The 25,327-nt window shown below is 37.1% G+C and overlaps 2 protein-coding genes across 32 annotated transcripts in view; one reads left to right on the forward strand and one right to left on the reverse strand.

The window, feature by feature from the left end:
* Positions 1-188: 188 nt before the first annotated feature.
* The window catches only part of LOC139959364 (centrosomal protein 20-like), a 57,698-nt gene continuing 32,559 nt past the window's right edge, over positions 189-25,327 (reverse strand). Inside the window, exons 1-5 of one of the 5 annotated variants that reach the window (XM_071956907.1) lie at positions 3,962-4,102; positions 2,617-2,814; positions 2,287-2,371; positions 1,810-1,937; positions 189-918 (exon numbers count right to left, since the gene is read on the reverse strand). In XM_071956907.1, the coding sequence (XP_071813008.1) occupies positions 851-918; positions 1,810-1,937; positions 2,287-2,371; positions 2,617-2,814; position 3,962 (480 nt within the window). In that variant the 5' untranslated portion in view covers positions 3,963-4,102 and the 3' untranslated portion in view covers positions 189-850. Of the gene's footprint in view, positions 919-1,809; positions 1,938-2,286; positions 2,372-2,616; positions 2,815-3,555; positions 3,720-3,743; positions 4,103-25,327 lie in introns of those variants that run through there. The other 4 variants (XM_071956910.1, XM_071956906.1, XM_071956909.1 and 1 more) reach the window with 4 other exon arrangements.
* The window catches only part of LOC139959359 (uncharacterized), a 35,964-nt gene continuing 14,801 nt past the window's right edge, over positions 4,165-25,327 (forward strand). For 2 of the 27 annotated variants that reach the window (XR_011789996.1, XR_011789995.1), the window contains exons 1-8: positions 13,644-15,044; positions 17,445-17,531; positions 17,775-17,829; positions 18,692-18,864; positions 20,548-20,724; positions 21,779-21,925; positions 23,581-23,781; positions 24,509-24,723. Coding sequence is in view for 20 of the 27 variants with exons in the window: in XM_071956880.1 (XP_071812981.1) it covers positions 18,748-18,864; positions 20,548-20,724; positions 21,779-21,925; positions 23,581-23,781 (642 nt within the window). In the remaining 7 variants the exon portion in view is untranslated. Of the gene's footprint in view, positions 4,307-5,675; positions 5,730-7,193; positions 7,323-11,927; positions 12,408-13,643; positions 15,045-15,075; positions 15,160-15,208; positions 15,228-17,444; positions 17,532-17,774; positions 18,096-18,691; positions 18,865-20,547; positions 20,725-21,778; positions 21,952-23,580; positions 23,782-24,508; positions 24,724-25,327 lie in introns of those variants that run through there. The other 25 variants (XM_071956880.1, XR_011789997.1, XM_071956889.1 and 22 more) reach the window with 25 other exon arrangements.

Consider the following 25,327-nt stretch of genomic DNA (forward strand, 5'->3'; position numbering starts at 1 on the left):
CCCATGAATAATTTTATATTGGTACCAAAAGGGTGACTTAAATTAACAGTCTTATAACCTTTTTAAGTATCGTTATATCATATAGATAGACCTGATCATATTTGTCTGTATTTCTTGCTTGAGTGTGCAGGTGGACTTAAAAAAAAAAAGTGAATCTGACAAGGTTGAAATAAAGACAGTTGAAAATCTCTCTCAATTGTGAATTTGCCATTCCAGGTGGAATTATAATATTTACAGAGTAAAAGAGAAAATCATCAGGGCTGGTCTGGAGCTTAATAACAGTCAATTCACATTTTACATATAACTTTATTTACAGTAAACACAAGTTCTTATGATGACTCTCAAGACTCATATCAATGTATTAAATTATGTATTTTAAGTTTGTTAATGAATCCCTGACAATAATCACAAATATCACAAGTCACAACTCCTTACAACACTTGTTGAAACCAATTTTTCTAACTTTATTTTGTTCTCTGCGATAAGTATTAATTCAGCTGGAATTTGAAAGAGGGTAACAACAAGTACTCTTTTCCAATAGCAGTTCAGTGAAATAACATTTCAACAGAATTAAAGTGGCTTGAATAATCTGTAGCAATGATACAAAGAATTTTCATGTTAACAGTCAAACACAGCATCGATGTTTCTGCCTAGAAATGGCAGACATGTTAATGGTCATCAGTATTGACTTCATACGTTAGAGAGTTGACAAATAGAACTCATCACAGTCAGTCTCTGTGTGCACATAGCATTGACTATATTCCACATTGGTGTTAAATGATGCAGAACATCAGTTAAGGCAACCACGTGAACCACCTTCATCCAGTAATGATGATTCGGTTTCGAACGATCATCTTCTTCTTGTGCCAGATAATATCACAGGTTCCCCAACATGCATATCGACTGAGACATCTCTCTCTGAAAATGAAATAGAAAGAGGTTAGAAAACAAAGACTTGGGAAAGAGGGTGGAGAGACAAGGGAGGAAGATGAGCACACGCTCCACAATTTTCTAAGAATAAAGGTCTGTGTTTCTGAACCTTTCACTTCAGTTTAAATAGTCAGAAAATGATTAATTTATTGGAGAAAGCAACAGAGTATATAGAAGAACTCATGTATTTATATTAACAAGAACATGAATATTTTTACTTTTGGCATAAAAATGTTGTTACTGCTTAAAGCTGCTTTGTTAACAATGAAATCACAGGGCGTTGTGAAATGCCTACAAGTAGCAAACAGATTATCCCTTCTCCATCTTGTGCAGCTCTTACAGACTAAATCAAGTACCAGAGGTAGGCAAATTCTGCAGATGGTCCTCCTGGAACCCATAATGAGCATTTGCAATTGGTTTCCATCCTTCCATATAGCTTTCACCTCCACTCTCCTACAATATAACTCGATAATTTGGGCACTTTGACGTTAATTTAGTTCTGGTGAGAAACACTTCCTTCTCTCACACAATGCAGATTGGTATAGTGTACAATAGCTTTTAAAATGCAATGACAGCAATTTCTTACAAGGAAAGCTATTACTTTTACTAAAGCTATAGCTTCAAAATTCGTTGACTAGAAGTGCACTCAGAATTGCACTCAGTTTTGGATATAAAGTTTTATATGGGAATTTTATGTCAAAGGGTTTTTAGAGTGAGAGAAGAATGGGATGAGGGTGGGGGTACTTAAGTGAGAAGAATGGGATGAGGGTTGGGGTAATTAAGTGAGAAGAATGGGATGAGGGTTGGGGTAATTAAATGAGCAATACGGTACCAACTGACAGGAACCACAGTACTGTTCAATGCTAATGCATTTCTTACCATTTTGTCTTCTCCCATCTGACCTTTGACCATCAAAGCTTCTAGTGTCTTTGTTTTTACGAGGCTTCATCGACAATCCAGGACCTTTGCTCTCCAAAAAGTGAGACAGCACACCGTACAATAGAGGTCTATTACGTAAAGATGAAAATTGTCAATGTATTAAAAACTAGACCATTGCATAAGGGACAAGACATACATATAAACTTCTGAAGCCTTAAGGACAAATCAATGTCAGGCTTACTATAAGAGTTGAAGTGGGAAGGTTTAAGGGAGTGGGTTGGGGGGGGGGTGGAGGGAGGAGATGAGTGGGACTACAAAATTATTCCTCACAGGTTAAATGGGAAGATCTTTAATTGTGAAATATGTATTAAAGAATAGTTAACAGAAAAAAATAACAAGAAAGATAACACTGTTTGAGGAGCAACTCTTAAGAAATCAATTAATTTTTCTTAAGTAATGATCAGAAAGCAAACTTACAACCTGGCTGTGTCACTGTCTTCCTGAATGTTGAGTTCGTTTGTCAAGAATGATCTATCTAAAGGAGTCTTTGGCTGGCCAGTTTCTGAAAGACATAGCATTAAAACCTTACTATACATGCAGTAAAATGTCAAAAATGATCGAATGAAGTGCTCTATGCACATTGAGACTTTAAGTTTCTGTACAGAAAGGAGAGGAGGTCTACAAAAAAAAATACAGAGCTTTTGCAAGTAAATAAGGAGCAAGTGAAAAATACCACAAAAACAAACAATTTCCAGAAAACTGCATTTTTTGGTGAGATGAAATAATTAATGCAGGCATTGAAGTTACCTGCCATCAAAACTGATAATGAATATTTGTAATGGTTGAATTCCAAGTATTCTCTGATGAGTTCGTTAATCAGCATATTCTCACTGCTAAGAGTGGGACGAGATTCCAACTGATCATCTAGAGAGTGAAATACCTCCGCTCTCATCCGTGCTCTCATTTGACCCATCACACCTCTGTTTTCCAGGGTTTCTTTCAACACTGGGAATGGATATGGAAAAGAAACAGTTGGATCAAGAAAGAAAACAGATAACTTCAACGTAAAGGACTTGATCAATAGTCCACAGATGCATTCAACATTATGCTAAAAATTTGTATGAAATAAGTTTAGTACATGTCATATATATATCTCTAACTCCCAAGCAACTTTGTAGCTACTTTCTGAGCATTATCTTCCATTGGATTTATCTAATATCTGTATCAGCATTGTGTTACATAATACAAGTGATGACTTTGAAAACTGAATCTGACGGATCTCACACTGTAATACCTCATCAACCGGCAAAGACTCTCCACCACACAGACTTGAAAGTACTAAATTATCAAACAGCAGTAAAATGGTAAATAATGCATTCATCACGTAGCATTCACATGCAGAAGTCATCAAAACTGATCTGAATCTGCATTACTGTTACAGGCTATGACAATGCCTTAGTGTTGTTTCTTATATGCCACAACATGACAACTTTATCAGTGGCAGTAAATGTATATAGGCTAATTGCCAGTATGTTGTAATGAAATCCTGTAAGAAGATTACTTTTTAGGCCTAGGCTAAAGTATGCTATGCCTGATCAATAATGGGACTTTCTGCTGCTGTAGAAAAATTATGAATGTCCGAAAGTCTGTCAAAATGGTATTATACTATGCATAAGTATATTAACACTAATACTCTTGAGTCTTAGCCTAGGCCTAGGCTAAATCATAATTAGTAATATTTCTTACCTATACTAGGAATTAGGTCTGTATTGTATCCTATACATTGGAAGCGAATTTGATTTCCTTAAGACATTATGCTATTCTACTCATAGCCTTTATCTTCAACTTTCATGTTAATTGCTAGGTCTCGGACGAACTAGTACTACTACTAGCCTACACTAGAAGTCTACAGTAGTCTAGTTCCGCTACATTACCGAATGGTGTAGGCTTAACCTAACTGGCCTAGGCTATGCCCATTCCGTCTTTATCACCTGATTTCAGTTCTTGAACATTGGACATATTAAAAGAATTCCCGTGAAAGTATAGTGTAATACCAAACGCTATAATATCAATATAAACATTTGTAAATCATTCGAAACTCCTCGAATTTAAGGAGCTGCTAACTCTCGTTGCGTTTCATAACATTCCTTACTGTACAGGGTTGGCTCTGATTTGTTTTGAAAATAGCGCCACAGCTCCGTCCTGACAGATTGAATTTAGAAATGACGTCATTTTGTGGTCTTCTGTGATGTATGCGGAGGCGCGGCAGACTACTACAGCAGAAGCAGACGACGAGCACATGCTGAGAGTGTCCAGCCTTTGGTCACTCGTTCTAAACGCTCTGATTGGCCATTGCATGCAGTATAGGCCTATTTGGTAATTCAGACCAGACCTTGAACTCGATCACTATATACATTTACTTTGTGACTTACTTAGGCCAACAGTTACAACGCAAAAAGGAAAGGAAATGAAAATAAAAAGTACCAGACTGAAAAGGGTATGTAACTGTGTCAAACTCAGATTTGTCTAGCCTCGAACGACGGTCACTCTAGTTTAAATACTTTACGCTACTCGCAGCCTTGGTTAGGCCTAGCCTAGGCCATATGTTAGGAAGTTAGGTCTGGCTAGGCCTAAGTACTTAAATTAAACTTAGATGTCTAGGAATAATGGTTAAGGCTTTGCCCTTCATATACGCGTTTTTAAGGTAGGCTGTATGAAATTTTCTAAAGTTCATATTTGTTCAACTTCAACAGCATCCATTGAGAGCCCTACTTTGATGACAAAGTCCCAGTGATAGACTAACTAGCATAGCCTAGGCCTACTAAACTGGGGTTTTTTTTCTCACCCTGGGAACTTAAATTAAAGGAAGCAGTGTATTCCACCGGAAAAAAACAAAGTTTCACTTCAATTTTTTCTCCAAAATTTGCAAACTAAATTATTTTCACAAGTTCTAAGCAAGTGGTATCATTTCAATCAAGGCCCAAAAGAAAATATTTATATTTAGCCATAACAAAATTGAGGGCAGACAACAACATATCTAATTATGATGAGTGTAAACCAGCCAGTAAAGTTTTTATTGCACAGGGGCCTGAGCACTTAAAAGGAAGCAGTGGCTATGCACAGAAAGTGCAAACTCTCAGATATTTTTTTTTGCTGAAATTTGCCTAAGACCATCATGCAGTTGGTGCATTAAGTCCTAGGAAAATCTATTCAAGGTCAAATGAATATAATATAAAATATTGTTGCCATAAATGGACACAGTCATCAGCGTATTTAATTACGATATACAACATTACTTAAGATGTCAATAATACATTCAAACCAATATATGCCTATACAGGTTCATGGCCAGCTCATATCTGAAGCAAAGTGAAGAAATTAAGTTGTAATAAAAAAAGAATGATTCATGTTTTGAAGAATGAAAGTAAATGTTTAATTAGTTATGCTTTTATTTTATCCATGGACTTCTTATTTTATTTTCAAAATAACTGAGCCCAACCAATGTCTGTAACAAATAATGCCAGTGATATTCTTGTCTGTCATGATATTTTAATGGGTGTACTAGGTGTAGATATCAAATTAAATATACTTTAAATGTGTTCAGGAAGCCAGTTACCGGGATAGTCCTCATTTTTTTGTTATTTTAAGTACATGCGCTTGATTGGAATAAAAACAAAATTGTAAAACAAAATGCCCGGATTTGTGGGTAGCACGTAGTAACTCAAGTGGTCTCACTTTAAATAAATTACTTGTGAGAGAATTCTTTCATAATAAAAGTTTAGTATAAGGATGATGTGAATGCAAATGATTGTAATTTCTACTTATGTATCTTTCCACATCTTTTATATTATGTTGTTTTCTTGCAGTACCAGGGTTGTGTGTTAGTAATGATACTGCTTTACATTTATCAACAGCTGAGGGTAAGTATTGTACTCAGGTCTTGAAAACTTAGATTCTGTGTTTATAATGCTGTACATAGTGGCTAAACATGGCAGGATTATACCCACACTTTCTAAAGCACTATAGGCCAATGTTTTTTTTTAAAATATCCAATGTGTTTCATGAAACAAGGATTGAACAATGAAAGTTCTCCATACATGAAGTCATTCTAAGCTGCTACTTAAATTGTGTAATTTAGGCTAAGATGGTATTGAAACTCGATTAACTATAAATGACTATCAAAGACATACAATCCATTCAACGAGCAGCAAAACACAGGGTTTTTTTACAGAAATCTAAAAATAATAATAAGTTTTCTGTGCAACTTCGTCAGACTTGTAAGTGTACAACAGAAAAGTGACAGAGAAATTATAGGGAAAAGAGCACATATATTTCTGGCTAGACCAGGATTTAAACCATACTGGGTTACAATAAAAAGTCAAATTTCCCTTGAAATGCCCTTCCCTGCCACTTTTGGGTTGTATCATGGAGCTATTCTGTTTATAGCTCCATGGTTGTATCAAGTAACACTGTGGTGTGATCCCTGCTTACACAGTGTACTCTGACTGCCATCCTAGCAAATTAAGAAATGACTACATTGGGATCGCAACCAACTAAGGGCTGGATAACTCAATCAGTAGAGAGCTAAGTTTTTAACACAGAGATCACTGATTGGAATCCTCTTCTAGCAATAAATTGCTTTGCTCCTTCCCCAGTAATAAAGGTGTATGATGCTAAAGTAAGTGGTACATTAAAAATGATTGGTAATTATGAGCTAAAGATGATTCAGAGATTTGCAAACATTCAGTTTCACACAAGCTGAGCTCAATAAAATGTAAACGTTCCTGTAAGTTTCCTGAGAAAGTAAGCTCCCATGCTAAGATGTATAAATTATATAGTTATAGTTGCAGAACACTTCTTCTCCTCTTTTGGAGTTTTGTTAACTTTCAACTGTCCTTTGGAAATCTTCTACTGACCATAAATGTAATTATAAGGAAAAAATCAGCTCAATTTGACATCTTTCACTCTGCTGTTACCACTTGTCAGATATGTCCACAAAATATCACCAAATTTGTACTGTTCATTCCTTTTGCCACACAGAATGAAAAGATAGTTGGCTGAATGCTGCTGTATGTTTCCAGAAGTTTTGTTAACCAATTGACATCATGAGACACTGCATTGGATATCCCTTAAAAATAACTTGCCACAGTTCCATGCATATGCATGGTGCTTTCTCAATGGTCTGAAAACTGACCTTGCACATCTAACCTTTGATATCACCGAAAGAGTTGGTAGATCTGTAAACCAAGACTTCATGAAAAACATTTAAAAAATATTGGCAAAGTACAGATTGACCAAGATAGTCAAGTGCAAATTTATATATGTTTGAAATTTTCTGACAATCTAACTATTAATTTTAACCAGTATTTTTATTTATTGTAAACTATTTCTTTTAGCTTTGATGAGTGGTAAGCCTCCAGGAGAAGATCTCTTTCTTGAAGTAGCTGTTCACCATGTATGAGGGGCCACTGACATGGATGGTAGGGAACCAGATGTGGTTCTTTTGGTAAAAGGTTGGTTCTATTCAATAAAATGTAGTTTCTGCCACTGAATAGGTAAGATCAGGAAGGGTTTTTTTTCTTCTAATTTGCCTTTTGTAGACTATATACATTTAATATGAGGATGTAAATGTGTCTGGGCAACACTAGCAAATGTTATGAATATATTTTAGTTAACTGCTAAACTGGTGGAAAATATCTTGGAACTTAGATGGTATATGTACAACTTGGTTTGATCTTCAATTTTATTAATATTTGATAGGCTTAATAAGATTGCTTGAAATTAGAGACCGTATTCCAAAACCTATTTTACATTCAACTACCACTTTGCCTTCTGTAACAACTTTCTAGAATCAACTGAGAAATGATCCCGAAATAAGTATACATATACCTGTAGGTCTACTCCAAAAGTATTAAATCTTAAGTAGAAGAAACATACTGTTGACAAACATTATGCACTGTAAAAATATGAGTTTATTGGAGTTTTCAGTATCTCTGAAACCATCTTCATAATCATCATCTTACAGAGTCAACACCATGTGGCCTCTCTTTAAGTTAAGTTCATATCTCCTACATTATGTTTATTATTATATATATATATATATATATATATATATATATCATATAGATATATATATATAGATATATATGTATCAAACTAGCTATTTAAAACCAAGCTAGCTATTAAAAAGCGCCTTCACTTATTTTCTAGAATTTTTTTTTTTTTACCGTTCGATTGGTGACTCTGCACCAGTGGAATCTTGAGCCGATAAATACCAAGTGTGCCTGCACACAAGTCCACCTGGTGTGTTCGTATGTTTGTGAGCGTTTGACCCATGTCACGGTGTCCTCTGTTGAAACATGGGCAAAGGGTGCCCCATTAGTAGACCAGACGGTTATGTGGAGAAGAACAAAAACACTGCCTGTGAATTTGTCTTAATTGTTTCCGTATGGTTCATCTTAGGTAATACTAGAATTGAATACTGGAAATATCTAAAGCTCCTTTCAACAAATGGTGATTTAAGAATCACTCTGTCATTTATTTAGTTGATAGAAGTAATAATATATTTCTAGTATTGGCTTGAACACATGTTGTTGACTGATTTTTTTCTTTTTTTTCTCTCTAAAGTAGTCTTTTAATTGTTCCAAAATATTTACAACTTGATTATTTTCTCTATGCCACTGAGGTGGAGGTTGTGGCGCTGCGATGAGGTCCATGTGTGTAGGTCTGCCTTATGCAACTCACCAACAGCTACCTGACCTCATAGTTGTTGCCTTGGAATCTGGCCCACAATTTCACCACTGTTTACCTGGGATCTGCAGCCAGTGTCTTCATAAAGTCATTAGCCCCCCCCCCCCCTACTGTTAGAATATCTAGTGTACAGTTCACAGATATATTACACAGATATATTAAATAGATAAAATCTAAACAGTCCAAAAATTCTTTAAAATTGTCTTAAAAGTTGGCAAATCGTAGCACCATTTTTGAAGGTTGGGGGCAGAGTCTATATGGTATGTGGTTTGAGTCCTCATGGATGATCCTTACAGTAAAGACTTTTGTGACTAAAAGGAGTTAAATGCTACAGAGTTTTCTTGTCAATTCCTCTGTTAGATACACTTTTTTCTACACAACTAAATGCTTCAATCTAATCTTCGAGAGAGGCTGTCAGACAGGATTATAATATATTATTGAATTCAAGTGCTACCATATCTAAGACATGTTAACATAGGAAATTATTCCTAGTTTGATGTTAAAAAAAATTATGAAATGAACATACAGTAGGGCTTCTGTTAGCGAATAAATTTCTGCTGTGTAGGTTGAGATAACCAAGCATTACAAACAAAATCTAAAATAGCATTACATGTTTAGACAGCCCGAGTGTCCCTTTTGAATCTTGAGCTTTACATCCTGGGGACCCCTTTCGGCTCTTCTCTAACTGGTTGTCTGTAGCTGGGTGTTTTCATGTAATATTTGAAATCATACTGATTTCCATTTCAAATTAACCCTTATTTCCTGGTTGCATAATTTCAATATTCGTAGATGAAATAACATTTAACTGATGTTAACTTACTATTTGATATTACTACAAGCAAAATGTTGTGACAAAATAAAAATTTATCCCAATTATCACAGACTTCAACTTCAGTCATAAAAACTTTATTCCACCTTTCTTCCAAGTAATGAAATGAATATAATTTTGAAGAAAATTTCAGCAATTTTCACACAGTTAAGTAACAAATATTGTGAGGTACTACCTCAAGAATGATAATTTTAATGAAATGCTGGAGTAAGACCCAGCAACTGGCAGCCTTCAAGGCCGGCAGCATGAGGTCGCCCTTTTTATATTTGAACAGTATTTCTTATCTAACTTTAGGCTGCGGTTCTTCACAGTTGTGGCTTCATGCACCACACTGTTCTGCAGGATGTCCAGAAATGTCTTGTTCCTGGTTATTTATATGCCCTAGAATGCCAAACTATCTTCATTGAGTTTACACTGTATGTAGTTTATAAACAGTAGAGTTCTATCATAGTTATTACTGTGCAAAGTCATGCAGTGGAAGAGCTCATTGTTAACAGTCACCCACTGTATAATTATCATAGAAATTGAACAGTAGGAACCTACTTCAATTTCTATGATAATAATATAAATTGAAAGGAAAGAGAATGTGAAATTCTTTTTATTTATGCCCTCTTCACCCACCCCCACATTCTTTACTCTAAAGAAACTGTTGGGTGTTGTTTATTTCCAAAGGAGTCAATCCAGCTAGATTTTTCGGCTGCATCTGGTAACTGGTGTACCCCTAGTAGTGATGACTGTTATTCCCTCTGTCCATGCATCTGTGGGTTTGGTATTGTTCATATTTCCATTATTGGGAGTAACTATATCAATTTGTTTGTTTTATATTTATATTTTCCCATTTTATTATGACTACCAATTTTTCAGCATTTATCCTATTGGGTAATTCAAACTATAAAGGTGTTTTCGTTGGGCTGGTGTGTTTAGAATCGGGCAAACAAGGTAATATCAGAGTGGAGGCTAATCAAATATTTGTACATGTTTGTTTCATTTTCTGCACATATGTTGAGGCTGTTCCCTCCTCTCTAGTGAGAGATATTTGTCTTTAGTTTCTGGTCATAGTGAGAGTTTAACAGAACTCACTGAATAGAAATAAGTGCGGCATATACTTGTGGCTTACTGTAGTACAATATTTAGAGGCTTGTTCAAAGTATCATGATGTAATTCATCCAGTAACATACTGTATATTTATTGATTCTTTACTGCAGGTAAAATGAGTCAGATAGTTATGTGGAATTTTGAGCAAATGATGGCAAGGAATGTTAAAGCCAGCTGCATGGCGTTCTGATGTATTAATGTCTCATAAGGAAGGTACTGTTCATTATCAAGACATTGAGAATATTTTAGAGCAACCTGGGAGATCTAATTGAAGATGGCATCTTCAATCTAATAATATCACCCCATCTTTGTTCTATGGCAGATCTGGTGATTATCGTGGTGGTTGGGATTGAAGAATATTTATGAAAGTTTACATCGAATGAAGATTTGAACCTAAATGGTTATTTACGTGAACTGTTAAGTGTAGTTTTCTATTGTTTATCACTTACATAAACCGTCTGAACATTGTCTCTCTTTTCTTATTTAAATGTTGTAATGAGAGAATGTTATTGCTTTGCATAGTAAGTTTTAATTTTAAGCAATTCTTTATTTCCACAGAAATGATTTCCTGATGTTAAGTTTAATACCGCACCTCATGCAAATTTGTTCAATTCAGTATCCGGTCATGCATCTGTATCAAATATGTACACGGTTTATATTCTGTTTTAAGAGGTGGATCAGGATTTATTAAGAAGAGGATCACATGGGCTCCAGGGTCGTTTATGCCTACTCACAAATAGGGGGTCTGATCAAGGGTCATGTACCAGAAAAAAAAACTTTTAGGGTTCATGTTTAGAATATACATTAGTTGTAAATGCAAGATTATGCTAATGGAATCTTTGTTTGAGGTTGAAAGGGGATAGGGGGTTGGAAGATATAGACCAGCCTTTACCCACTCTGTATCATGTATACATAGCCATGCCTGCTTCGATTATAGGAGTGGTCATGCATGATTAATCAATGCTCTGCTGACATGATTTTATTTTAAAGGATGATTTTAGGTAGAATCATAGCTTGTTACAAAACATACTACAAAAAAAGTTGTAGGGATACCTTTTCTTACAGTGAGGCAAGAACTACAGGCACAAAAATGTTCAATTTAACTCAAATCTCTCTCCAGCATTCGAATGCTACCAAATATATTAGCCAATATCAATGGGTTCTGCATTTAAGTATCATATTGATACGGTTACCATACGTTTGAACTTTTCTGAACATGTCCTCCCATTTTTAATGGTTACATCTCTATGTTCCGACGTCTCTATGTTCCGACAAAAAGAAATAAATAGGGACAATTTTTTTTCTCCAAAATATCGTTTGTACCAAGAAAACAAGTTTTCATACCCCAATATCTTTGTGACCAAAATTTTTTGTACCAAATTTCCCCCCACACCCCCCCCCAAAAAAAATTGTTGTGACCCAAACAGTGCTTGTAACCAAAAATTGCTTGTTACCCGAAATTTGTTTGTACATTCTTTGGACAAAACTTTGGGACCAAAAAAGAATACTGCAAGCGGTCGGCACGATAGATATTTTGTAAGCACTGCAGGCGACTTTTTGTTATTGCTCAAGCGATATCTATAGTTTTTACGTTTACCCGACCTATAGTTATGTAAATTAACTAGGGGCAATGATTGGTCACACACCATATTTTGGTCTAAATCTAAACACATTTTATTCGAAAATTGATTTGGCCCAAAACGATTTTGGTCACAAACAAACAAATATTGGGTCACAAGCAATTTTCGGTCACAAGCACTGTTTGGGTCATAAAAAACTTTGGGACACAAAACTAGTTTTCTTTGTTGAAACAGATTTGGGATAAATAAAAAAAAATTGCTCCGAATTTTTTCTGTTTGTCGGAATATAGAGACGTCGGAACATAGAATCGTCGGAATTAACAGAGGGATGTCACCGGAAACGAGTAAGTTGCCATTTGCGTACTCCAATTTGAGCTCAAAAATGCAAATTGTCAATATAGTAGTAACACTAAGTACAACGGATTCTCTAATATTGCCAGCTTTGTAACATCAAATTTCAGTGGCATCACTTTCATGTAGGTAACTGGCGCATTTTGCAAGCGAATGGGCGGGAAATCCCTTACGTCAGACCGCGACAAATAAAATATAGCCTACCAATAACGCGACGCAAGAATACCAGCAATAAGCCTGGAAGAAAGTTTCGAGTTCCTCCCATGCATTAGACCTACACGCTTTACGAGGATATCTCATATATTAGGTGTAAGAGAAGCTGTGAGTGTGAGGAAGGGTAGGGAGAATTGGGGGGGGGGTAATTGATGTTACCAGGGGACCTAATTATTCGTCCTAAATGAGATTTGAAAAAAAATCATTAATGTAAGTAAATATCATTACTGCCTGCTCCCGCTGATTTCTTTTAACCCTAGGAGCGGAGTGTGTGAGGTGAAGAAGGGTAGGGCAGGATGATCCGATGAGGAGGGATAAATGACGATGTAACCAGGGGGTTGATAATTCGTTCAATAAGAGATTTGAAAATATATATATATGTAAGAATTAATATCATTACTGCCTGCTCTTACTGATTTCTTTCAACCCTAAGTTACGCTTATCGGAAGACTAGGCCGATAATACAATGCTTTAACAAAGAGATGCTTGTCACGGTAACTTTCATTAATCTATTCGGAAAAAATATGCTTTTAAGTTGAGAGACTCAGTAAGGATCAATTAAGTAGAACAAAGATCGTCGCGTGCTGCGTGTAACGATGAAGTTTCCTACATTGGCATGGAAGGGTATCAGGGAGTGAAGGATTGAGTGGGAAATTAAAAAAAAAATCTTAGTGGTAAAATCATTATTGCTTGCTCTTTGCTGATTCAACATTAGAATAGGCCTAAGTGTCTCTAATCATTAGATATTCCATTAACAAACGAGGATCGGTTGAGGAAGGGGGGGGGGGGCTACTATACGGATTGACGGGGAAGAATGATTGGGAGGCTAAAAACCCCTCTCGGGTATCACAACGAGGATGCTGGTGCGCAGCGCAGCAGTGCTAATAACAATGCTTGGGCAATCTTGTCTTAAACACCTCAAGACTAGGGCTCTCTTTAACGGCCAATGATTGTGTATTCCAGTCTTTTATGGGGGGGGGGGGGGTGTTACTAAAACGAATGACAATTGCGTTACACATAACGAATGACAATAGGTTTTACACACTAAAAAATTGCGTTGACTAAAACGAATGACAGCACAGACATTTGCTTCAACCGGGTATCACAGTTCAGACTTCTTGGGTATCTAGCTGTAGTAAAGTACGGACAAGATAAAAACGCACCATATAGAAAGCGAAATTGTAAGTTTGATTTTAAGAAAGTAAAATTTAACGTCATTTTTCCGATATTAATTGTTAGAAACTAACAATACTATAATCTTGAAACGGCTTCAGTTATCTTTCTATATTAATCTACAGAGGTAAAAAGCACAGCACTCAAGAGCATTCTCACACAAAAACTTTCCCTGGGATTTCTATCCGTAAATTACACCAAAACCCTGCAACCACGTAACATGCGATTTTCCTCAAATCATTTTTGCGCAGAAAACCAATAACCGCATTTACTCCACTCCGTTAATCATTCTATCTCCACTCAACACTGTCCTTCGTTGTCATTCGCTGTTATTCGTTGTCATTCGCTGTCATTCGCAAATGGTATCTAACCCTGTACAAAGTCAATTGTCATTCGGTCATTCGCTGTCATTCGTTTTAGTTTGTCCCTTTTATGGGTGTATTTATAGTCCTAGGATAGAAACTATACGGAAAAGCACGATGATTATGTGGAATTGGTCTGAGACCTTATTAGTCCCAAATCTGAGATGCATATTCAAGATAGTGGAACGAAAGTTTTGTTCGTAGACAAAATGCAGACAGTTATGAAACGTGATACCTTAATTGTTATCTTTAGCTGGACTTGAGATGTCCATCGCTGTATCGTGTGTATACTGTGATGTGGGTAATGACCGCAGCTGTATGTACTGACTGTACACTAGTGTCTAATTACCGACGGTAGCAAGCTGTGTGTGTATTTTCTGGGATCGATGGTGGTGTTTAACACTTCTGTTACACACCATTCGAAACTAGGTCAAATTACCGGCATTAAACGTTTCTTTTTGCGCGAGTCTTCAAACCCTTGGGGCAACTTTTGTGACGGGATTCTCAGCGAAATCAATAAATTATATTGACCAACATGTGTAATGACGTTAGGCCTATGTTATGAGACCATTTGAATTGTTTCGTTTTAAATGTAATGATTTCTAATGGATATGCATCTAGCATGTTATTGTTAGTTTATTTTCGGTCAGGCGCACACGGTCCGTGGTCAAAGGTTAAGCTAAGGAGCGCGAATTATGATCTGTATATAAAAGCTCACGAATGGTTGCACGAGCAGTGCAGTTCGCTTCCTGGCAGCCGTAGGCTAACAATTCATACGTAATTGTCATTTGTAGCCTATTCTGTATGGGGAGTAACTGCCAAAGAATGTGAATGGCGGATATATTCACCAGCTCGAAGGTTGTTCTTAGTTTCGTGGAGCAAGTTAGTACTTCACATTGTTTGAGTCAGCGAGCGTGATAAATTAGGCTAGCCTATCATATAATAGGTTCGCTTAGGCCTAACGGTAGGCTAGCTCACGTAGGCACTGGCGTCTATAGTAAGTTGGGATGCTACAGTATTGGCCTAGGCCCCTAGGCCTAATATGATATTCACTGGACTATTTATGTAAGTAAAGTAAGTCACTTTATATCTGCCGACAAAATACTAGACCTAGCTGGTTGGGCATAATTACTTTCTGGTTAAGGCTAGTACAGTTAGACTAGGCCTAACTTAATTGACTTTAAATTCCTACCAGAGTAGCCTACCATAGCCTAGGCCTATGCCATCTAGCACTTAACAGTAACACATCCTCAAGAAACTAACTCGCAGCCAGAAAAATTAGCTTACGATGAAAGCTCTCTCTCTTTGCTATTTTTTCAATTTCTATCATGTCAGATAGGCAAGGCCGGCTCCTGTTAGTTCCGGACAGGAAAAGTGTCGGTTTCCTCTCCAACTTCCAAGAATAAAATCTTTAGTTTCCTCCCTGAAATTTTAGGGGAGGAAACCAACTTTTTTTCAGGGGAGGAAAGAAAACGGCAAGGCTGTGGAAAAAATTAATTTAGGTAGTGAAGCAACGTACGTAGTAAATATCTTGTGATTTAGGGGAGTGGTGAAAGAATGGATCATATTTCAAGGTGGCTATGTTGGAAGAGACACTTGTAGTGATTGAAGAAACTGGTGAATGCTAAAATGTAACGTTTTTTTGGGAAGGAACCAAGGAGGGCATACTTATAGGCTAAATTTACTATATTATTCCATTCCCACAATGATCAATGCCATACACGCAAACAACCCATTACCACTTTGAATTCCACGCATGTAAATTACCCTATGTTCGCATACAATCCTATGCAAACAATCCGGCCGATTCACAAACTTTTTATCTTTCAATCACTAAACAGTTACACAAGTGGTCACATTTCCTATTTTCCTTCATACAATCACAACTTTCTTTAGCTTACTCTAAAAGAAAATATGCTGTCAGAGCGAACATCTATTCTTTCCACATAGCCAATATGCCTCCCATGAAAAACCTTAGTTTCCTCCCCTGAAAATGTTAGTTTCCCATGAAAACGTTCTTGACCTACCCTATGATGTAGGGGAGGTAAGTTACTGAATGTTTTTAGTGGGAGGAAACTAACATTGTTAGGGGAGGAAACAAATGGTCCCAGGCTATATAGGCCTACCACCAAAGCGGAGGCTAGATAGAGATGAGGACGAACTATCCTAGAGGCTACTTATAAAAGCAACGGTACTTTGTAATATGAAATTCTCAAGCAATTAGGCCGAGCTCTGCGGTCTAAGTGATGTTGGTGATGGTTCAAATATGGAGAAAACTCTCCATGCAAGCTGATATTAATACCTAGCGTAGGCAACTAAATAGATATACATGTATTAATTTGATCAACTAGCATATTTTTCACCTGAAGCTAGGCTTAACAGTATTGGTCCAACTCTCGGCTTAAGTTAAAGATCTTTATCAGATCATAGACTTCTTTTGATGCTTAAGGCATAATTTTATGGTAGGCAGAACTGCTTCACTGAAACTTTGATTATTATAAAACCGAGTTCAAACTTTGCTAAGTCTACCTCTCATTATTGAGTAATTGTCTTTAATTTGGTTTTTAATTGGAAAGTTTGAAAGTTGTGAGGAACAAACCTCATGGTAAACAAATGTTAAGAGTATTGAGAGACAAGTACACTATACAGTATCTCTGTCCTTGTTGATATAGAATATTATTACACAGGGGCTAGAAGTCATGGAAGCACCTGAGGGTTTACCATGAATACCGTATACCAATATGTTGTTGGTACTTTTGTAAGGCTGAAAAGCCAGTTTTCATCTTTGCTTAAGTGTACATGTTGTAGCTTAAATGTCGGTCCTTATTTCACTTGTCAAGTTTCTTGTTTCAAGAATTATGTTTATTTCAGAAATTTTTCAATTTTCCAGTTCTTCATTAATGTGCTTGCCAAGTTTGTTTAAACTGGTACATGCTCTCAATATTGTTTAGCTGATGAAACATTCTCAAAATTGTATTGAATTCATTCCATACTATTGGCTTGACCATTATAGTGAATAATGTACATCAAAGGAAGTTTCAGCACTTTATGAAGTACTCCATAGGTTTGATAGCATTGTCTAGTGAGGTTCATTAATGAGTCATATTGCAAGTATTAAAAAATAAACAGGCACTTAGTAACAAAAAGAGGTACAGTTTATTCATCGGAAAGGTATCTGCATACGCAAACTGGAAGATGATTTTATGTAAAACAATTACTAAAATTTTATTTCACACCATTGGTATATATATGTACATGTTGCTTTCATATTTGTCTTTACAGCATTGCATGGGCCACACTGATTAACAAGAAGACTCCATGAACTGTGACTGTAACATCCTGCTGGAGGTCTGAGACATTGCAGCTTTGGTATGCAGTTTACTATATTATACACAAATATTTAAGCTCTGGTATTCATTTCGTTTATTTCTGCCATTAAATTAGAATGATATACATTTGTTAATACATAGTTATATCAATGAGGCAGCAGTCAGGGGTTGTTTAGTTAGTCCGGGGGAGGGGGAGGGAGGGAGATATTATATAAAAATGAGTCTAGTTGCAATGTCTATCTGCTTTCCAATATATGAAATCTTCTTATCTTTTACAATACAGTCTCAGGTGAAAGAAGAATATAGAAGAAGAAGAAGGAGAAAATGGAAGGAAATTTGTGAGTCTTTGATGTCTCTAATGAAGCTGGATCAGGTTTAGAAGAAGTGGTTGAAAGATCTTAAAGTGACTGAAAGATATGGAATGTTAACTTCATCTTCAAATGATCTTCAGGATAGGAACAGAGACATTTATAGCCAATTTTACAGAGCATACAGTGCAATTGGTCACCAGCAGTCTTGACCTGAACATATAATTCCATTTCTTTCACTGAATGTCTGTCCAGAAGAGTATAGATCATTTGCCTTAATTTTGGTGGTTCACAAGGTGAACTTGAATTTGTTACTTTTGCTGAGTTTGTTGGTATGAGTTTCTAATTCATTAATGTAGTCTGTTTTGTAAATTAAAGAGACATTGTGCCTTAGTTTGGTGGAATGAGTAGTTAATAAGTGTGGTCTGTTTGTGCTCAATTGAAGAGCCATGATAAGTTAGTTTGGTGGCATCAGTTGGTATTCAGTGATGTCTGTTTTGTGCTAAATTAATCAAACCTGGTGCCTTAGTTTGTTGGAATCATTTTGTAATTAGTAATTTGGTTGTCTTAAATTGATGATTGTTGCCTTAGTTTGTTGGAAAGAGTTGCTAATTAGTGTGGTCTGGGTTGTGGTAAATTAATAAGACATTGTGCCTTAGTTTAATGGAATGAGTTGGTATTTAGTGAGGTCTTTTCTGAGAGATGTTCAAACCAGTGGCCAATAATTTCTGACCATATAATTCCATTTCTTTCACAAATTGCCCCTCTAGAAGAGTACACATCTTTTGTCTGTGGCTGACAGTTTGGTTGTTCACAAGGTTTATCTTTTTTACTATTGCTGTTACTTTGAAGAAAACTGACTAATTTGTTTGTATTCCTCTCCTTTCATCAGAGATCTGTGGCCTATGTTGGTCAACAAGCGGATCCAAAACGATACCGTGAGAGGAAATGTTGTTTGGTAAAGATCACAACTCCACCAAATACGAGAAGATCCTTCAAGCCTGTCCTCTACAGAAAGATCTGGAAGTGTTATCTGGAGGTGATTTAACAGAAATTGGAGAAAAAGTAAGATTCAAGGGAAACATCAGTGTGAGCCAGAATCATTAACATCAGTCTTCTCAACAGTTGATTGTTGTCAAGATCAGTACTTAATGTACAAGACACGGTGCCTTAGCCTGTTGGAACCAGTCGGTATTTGGTGTGGTCTGTTTTTGTGATAAATGTACGAGACAAGGTGCCTTAGCCTGTTGGAACCAGTCGGTATTTGGTGTGGTCTGTTTTTGTGCTAAATGTACAAGACACTGTGCCTTAGCCTGTTGGAACCAGTCGGTATTTGGTGTGGTCTGTTCTTGTGCTTAATGTACGAGACACGGTGCCTTAGCCTGTTGGAACCAGTCGGTATTTGGTGTGGTCTGTTCTTGTGCTTAATGTACGAGACACAGTGCCTTAGCCTGTTGGAACCAGTCATTATTTGGTGTGGTCTGTTTTTGTGCTAAATGTAGAAGACACGGTGCCTTCGTCTGTTGGAACCAGTCGGTATTTGGTGTGGTCTGTTTTTGTGCTAAATGTACGAGACATGGTGCCTTAGCCTGTTGGAACCAGTCGGTATTTGGTGTGGTCTGTTTTTGTGCTAAATGTACGAGACACGGTGCCTTAGCCTGTTGGAACCAGTCGGTATTTGGTGTGTTCTTGTTTTTGTGTTAAATGTACGAGACACGGTGCCTTAGCCTGTTGGAACCGGTGGGTATTTGGTGTGGTCTGTTTTTGTGCTAAATGTACGAGACACGGTGCCTTAACCTGTTGGAACCAGTCGGTATTTGGTGTGGTCAGTTTTTGTGCTAAATGTACGAGACAGGGTGCCTAAGCCTGTTGGAACCAGTCGGTATTTGATGTGGTTTTTTTGTGCTAAACTACTATTCTTACAGAAAGGCTGAACAAGTTCCATGATATAGTTTGAACAGCGTTACACATTCCACTCATTCCAAGCAACCATGACAACATCAAAATGAAGCTTATTGGTGTCTTAGTTTAGTTGCATGAGATGCTAATTAATGTAGTCTGTTTTTGTGCTAAATTATTGAGACATGGTGCCTTAGTTTATTGGTATTAGTTTTTAATTAGTGTTGTCTGTTTTGTGCCAAATGTAGGAGACATTGTGCCTTAGCCTGTTTGAACCAGGCGGTATTTGGTGTTGCCTGTTTTTGTGCTAAATGTATAAGACCTCAGCCTTAGCCTATTGGAACCAGTCGGTAATTGGAACCAGTCGGTAATTGGTGGTGTGTTTGTATTAAATTGATAAGTTCTGCCTTAGTTTATTGATATGAGTTGCTAATTAGTGTGGTCTGTTTTGTGCTAAATTAATGAGACCTGGTGCCTTAGTTTGTTGGAATCATTTTGTAATTAGTAATTTGGTTGTCTTAAATTGATGCTTGTTGCCTTAGATTGTTGGAAAGAGTTGCTAATTAGTGTGGTCTGGGTTGTGGTAAATTAATAAGACATTGTACCTAGTTTGATGGAACGAGTTGGTATTTAGTGAGGTCTTTTTTGAGATTTGTTCAAAACCAGTGTCCAATAACTTTGATCTGACCATATAATTCCATTTCTTTCACAAAATGCCCCTCTAGAAGAGTACACATCTTTTGTCTCACGGCCGACAGTTTGGTTGTTAACAGGGTTTGACTTTTTTACTTTTGCTGTTATTTTCAAGAAAACTGACTAATTTGTTTTGTATTCCTCTCCTTTCATCAGAGATCTGTGGCCTATACTGCTCAACAAGCTTGGATCCAAAATGATACCGTGAGAGGAAACGTTCTGTTTGGTAAAGATCTCAACTCCACCAAATACGAGAAGATCCTTCAAGCCTGTCCTCTACAGAGAGATCTGGAAATGTTATCTGGAGGTGATTTAACAGAAATTGGAGAAAAATTTAGTTTCAAGGGAAACATCATTGTGAGCCAGAATCATTAACATCAGTCTTGTCCTCTCAACAGTTGATTGTTGTCAAGATCAGTGCTAAATGTAGGAGACAGGGTGCCTTAGCCTGTTGGAACCAGTCGGTATTTGGTGTGGTCTGTTTGGTGATAAATTAAAGAGACATTGTGGCTTAGTTTGGTGGAATGAGTAGCTAATTAGTGTGGTCTGTTTGTGCTTAATTGAAGGGGAGTTCTGTGATAATTTGTTGGTAATTGGTGTGGTGTGTTTGTATTAAATTGATAAGTTTTGCCTTAGTTTATTGATATGAGTTGCTAACTAGTGTGGTCTGTTTTGTGCTAAATTAACGAGACCTGGTGCCTTAGTTTGTTGGAATCATTTTGTAATTAGTAATTTGATTGTCTTAAATTGATGCTTGTTGCCATAGATTGTTGGAATTTTGGTGGTTCACAAGGTGAACTTGAATTTGTTCCTTTTGCTGAGTTTGTTGGAGTAAGTTTCTAATTCATTAATGTAGTCTGTTTTGTAAATTAAAGAGACATTGTGCCTTAGTTTGGTGGAATGAGTAGTTAATAAGTGTGGTCTGTTTGTGCTCAATTGAAGAGCCATGATAAGTTAGTTTGTTGCATCAGTTGGTATTCAGTGATGTCTGTTTTGTGCTAAATTAATAAAACCTGGTTCCTTAGTTTGTTGGAATCATTTTGTAATTAGTAATTTGGTTGTCTTAAATTGATGATTGTTGCCTTAGTTTGTTGGAAAGAGTTGCTAATTAGTGTGGTCTGGGTTGTGGTAAATTAATAAGACATTGTGCCTTAGTTTAATGGAATGAGTTGGTATTTAGTGAGGTCTTTTCTGAGAGATGTTCAAACCAGTGGCCAATAATTTCTGACCATATAATTCCATTTCTTTCACAAATTGCCCCTCTAGAAGAGTACACATTTTTGTCTGTGGCTGACAGTTTGGCTGTTCACAAGGTTTATCTTTTTTACTTTTGCTGTTACTTTGAAGAAAACTGACTAATTTGTTTGTATTCCTCTCCTTTCATCAGAGATCTGTGGCCTATGTTGGTCAACAAGCGGATCCAAAACGATACCGTGAGAGGAAACGTTGTTTGGTAAAGATCTCAACTCCACCAAATACGAGAAGATCCTTCAAGCCTGTCCTCTACAGAGAGTTCTGGAAGTGTTATCTGGAGGTGATTTAACAGAAATTGGAGAAAAAGTAAGATTCAAGGGAAACATCATTGTGAGCCAGAATCATTAACATCAGTCTTCTCAACAGTTGATTGTTGTCAAGATCAGTGCTAAATGTACGAGACACGGTGCCTTAGCCTGTTGGAACCAGTCGGTATTTGGTGTGGTCTGTTTTGTGCTAAATGTACAAGACACTGTGCCTTAGCCTGTTGGAACCAGTCGGTATTTGGTGTGGTCTGTTCTTGTGCTTAATGTACGAGACACGGTGCCTTAGCCTGTTGGAACCAGTCGGTATTTGGTGTGGTCTGTTTTTGTGCTAAATGTACAAGACTCTGTGCCTTAGCCTGTTGGAACCAGTCGGTTTTTGGTGTGGTCTGTTCCTGTGCTTAATGTACGAGACACGGTGCCTTAGCCTGTTGGAACCAGTCATTATTTGGTGTGGTCTGTTTTTGTGCTAAATGTAGAAGACACGGTGCCTTAGCCTGTTGGAACCAGTTGGTATTTGGTGTGGTCTGTTCTTGTGCTTAATGTACGAGACACGGTGCCTTAGCCTGTTGGAACCAGTCGGTATTTGGTATGGTCTGTTTTCGTGCTAAATGTACGAGACACGGTGCCTTAGCCTGTTGGAACCAGTCGGTATTTGGTGTGGTCTGTTTTTGTGCTAAATGTACGAGACACGGTGCCTTTACCTGTTGGAACCAGTCGGTATTTGGTGTGGTCAGTTTTTGTGCTAAATGTACGAGACACGGTGCCTAAGCCTGTTGGAACCAGTCGGTATTTGATGTGTTTTTTTTGTTCTAAACTACTATTCTTACAGAAAGGCTGAACAAGTTCCATGATATAGTTTGAACAGAGTTACACATTCCACTCATTCCAAGCAACCATGACAACATCAAAATGAAGCTTATTGGTGTCTTAGTTTAGTGGCATGAGATGCTAATTAATGTAGTCTGTTTTTGTGCTAAATTATTGAGACATGGTGCCTTAGTTTATTGGTATTAGTTTTTAATTAGTGTTGTCTGTTTTGTGCCAAATGTAGGAGACATTGTGCCTTAGCCTGTTTGAACCAGGCAGTATTTGGTGTTGCCTGTTTTTGTGCTAAATGTATAAGACCTCAGCCTTAGCCTATTGGAACCAGTCGGTAATTGGAACCAGTCGGTAATTGGAACCAGTCGGTAATTGGTGGTGTGTTTGTATTAAATTGATAAGTTCTGCCTTAGTTTATTGATATGAGTTGCTAATTAGTGTGGTCTGTTTTGTGCTAAATTAATGAGACCCGGTGCCTTAGATTGTTGGAATCATTTTGTAATTAGTAATTTGGTTGTCTTAAATTGATGCTTGTTGCCTTAGATTGTTGGAAAGAGTTGCCAATTAGAGTGGTCTGGGTTGTGGTAAATTAATAAGACATTGTACCTAGTTTGATGGAACGAGTTGGTATTTAGTGAGGTCTTTTTTGAGATTTGTTCAAAACCAGTGTCCAATAACTTTGATCTGACCATATAATTCCATTTCTTTCACAAAATGCCCCTCTAGAAGAGTACACATCTTTTGTCTCACGGCCGACAGTTTGGTTGTTAACAGGGTTTGACTTTTTTACTTTTGCTGTTATTTTCAAGAAAACTGACTAATTTGTTTTGTATTCCTCTCCTTTCATCAGAGATCTGTGGCCTATACTGCTCAACAAGCTTGGATCCAAAATGATACCGTGAGAGGAAACGTTCTGTTTGGTAAAGATCTCAACTCCACCAAATATGAGAAGATCCTTCAAGCCTGTCCTCTACAGAGAGATCTAGAAATGTTATCTGGAGGTGATTTAACAGAAATTGGAGAAAAATTAAGTTTCAAGGGAAACATCATTGTGAGCCAGAATCATTAACATCAGTCTTGTCCTCTCAACAGTTGATTGTTGTCAAGATCAGTGCTAAATGTAGGAGACAGGGTGCCTTAGCCTGTTGGAACCAGTCGGTATTTGGTGTGGTCTGTTTGGTGATAAATTAAAGAGACATTGTGGCTTAGTTTGGTGGAATGAGTAGCTAATTAGTTTGGTCTGTTTGTGCTTAATTGAAGGGGAGTGCTGTGATAATTTGTTGGTAATTGGTGTGGTGTGTTTGTATTAAATTGATAAGTTTTGCCTTAGTTTATTGATATGAGTTGCTAACTAGTGTGGTCTGTTTTGTGCTAAATTAATGAGACCCGGTGCCTTAGTTTGTTGGAATCATTTTGTAATTAGGAATTTGGTTGTCTTAAATTGATAATTGTTGCCTGCCTTAGATTGTTGGAAAGAGTTGCCAATTAGTGTGGTCTGGGTTGTGGTAAATGAAAAAGACAGTTGATTGTTGTCAAGATCAGAAAACTCAAAGATGAGCTGGAAAGCTGCAATATACAGTCAAGGTTCGTCATAAGAAAGAAAGGTTCCTAAATATGTAATATATATTTACTTATGTTATCACCAGTAAGGTTTCAATCACAGCCTAAACTTTGTTGGAATTAGTTGCTAATTAGTGTTTAATGTTTTGTGCTAAATGTACGAGACTTACTTTGAAGAAAACTGGCTCATTTCTTTTGTATTCCTCTCCTTTCCTTAGGGTTCTGTGGACTATGTTGGTCAACAGTTAGCTTTTTGACATAGCGCCACCCCATCATCCTTCACTCTATGACTTACCCACCATTTACAGAACGTACATGTCCTTGGATACCAACACAGCGCTACGGAGTACACTTTCGATTCATGGTGTGTCTCTTCAAAAGGAGTTCCTATTCTTTCTGTCCGCCGTCTTAGGCTGGAGACTAATTCTTTCTGGTAAGTGACGTCTATGATCACTTTCATTGTATAGAAGCCATTTAAAACACGTAGGAAGGGGCTGTTTTGCCAATATGACAACCCCTTACCCACCTATAACCGCCCCCTAGTCGAAAACCTAAACCTCTCTGATTTTGACATAGACATTAATGACTGGATCCCTGTACAAAAATAGCAGAAAAAGACAACGTCCAAACTCCGTTGAAATAAACCCATCTCCTAACTCCAAACCAACCACCAAAAAGTCTGCTCAAACAATCATTGTATCAGGAATCTTACCAGAACTATAAAAAAAACCAATAACCCTTGCTAAACTAATCAATGAAGAAAAACCAAATGCCATGATCTCAAATATAAACGGTCTTCGTAGTAACGACATCCTTATCACCCCCATGACCCTAAATCTGCAAATATCCTCCTGAAACCATGGACTCAAAAGACTAAACTAGGCAACCCCAAACCAAGAATCCCCCAAAAAGTAAGACAAAGAAACTTCTCTGTAGTAGCCTGTGGCAAAAACCCTGAAATTCAAATCAAAGATATTGAACAAGAACTCAAAGACCAAGAATACACCCCAATACAACTAAAAGACTCATTAGTCACG

The sequence above is a fragment of the Apostichopus japonicus genome, chromosome 19, assembly GCF_037975245.1.
Source record: "Apostichopus japonicus isolate 1M-3 chromosome 19, ASM3797524v1, whole genome shotgun sequence".
NCBI classification, from domain to species: domain Eukaryota; kingdom Metazoa; phylum Echinodermata; class Holothuroidea; order Aspidochirotida; family Stichopodidae; genus Apostichopus; species Apostichopus japonicus.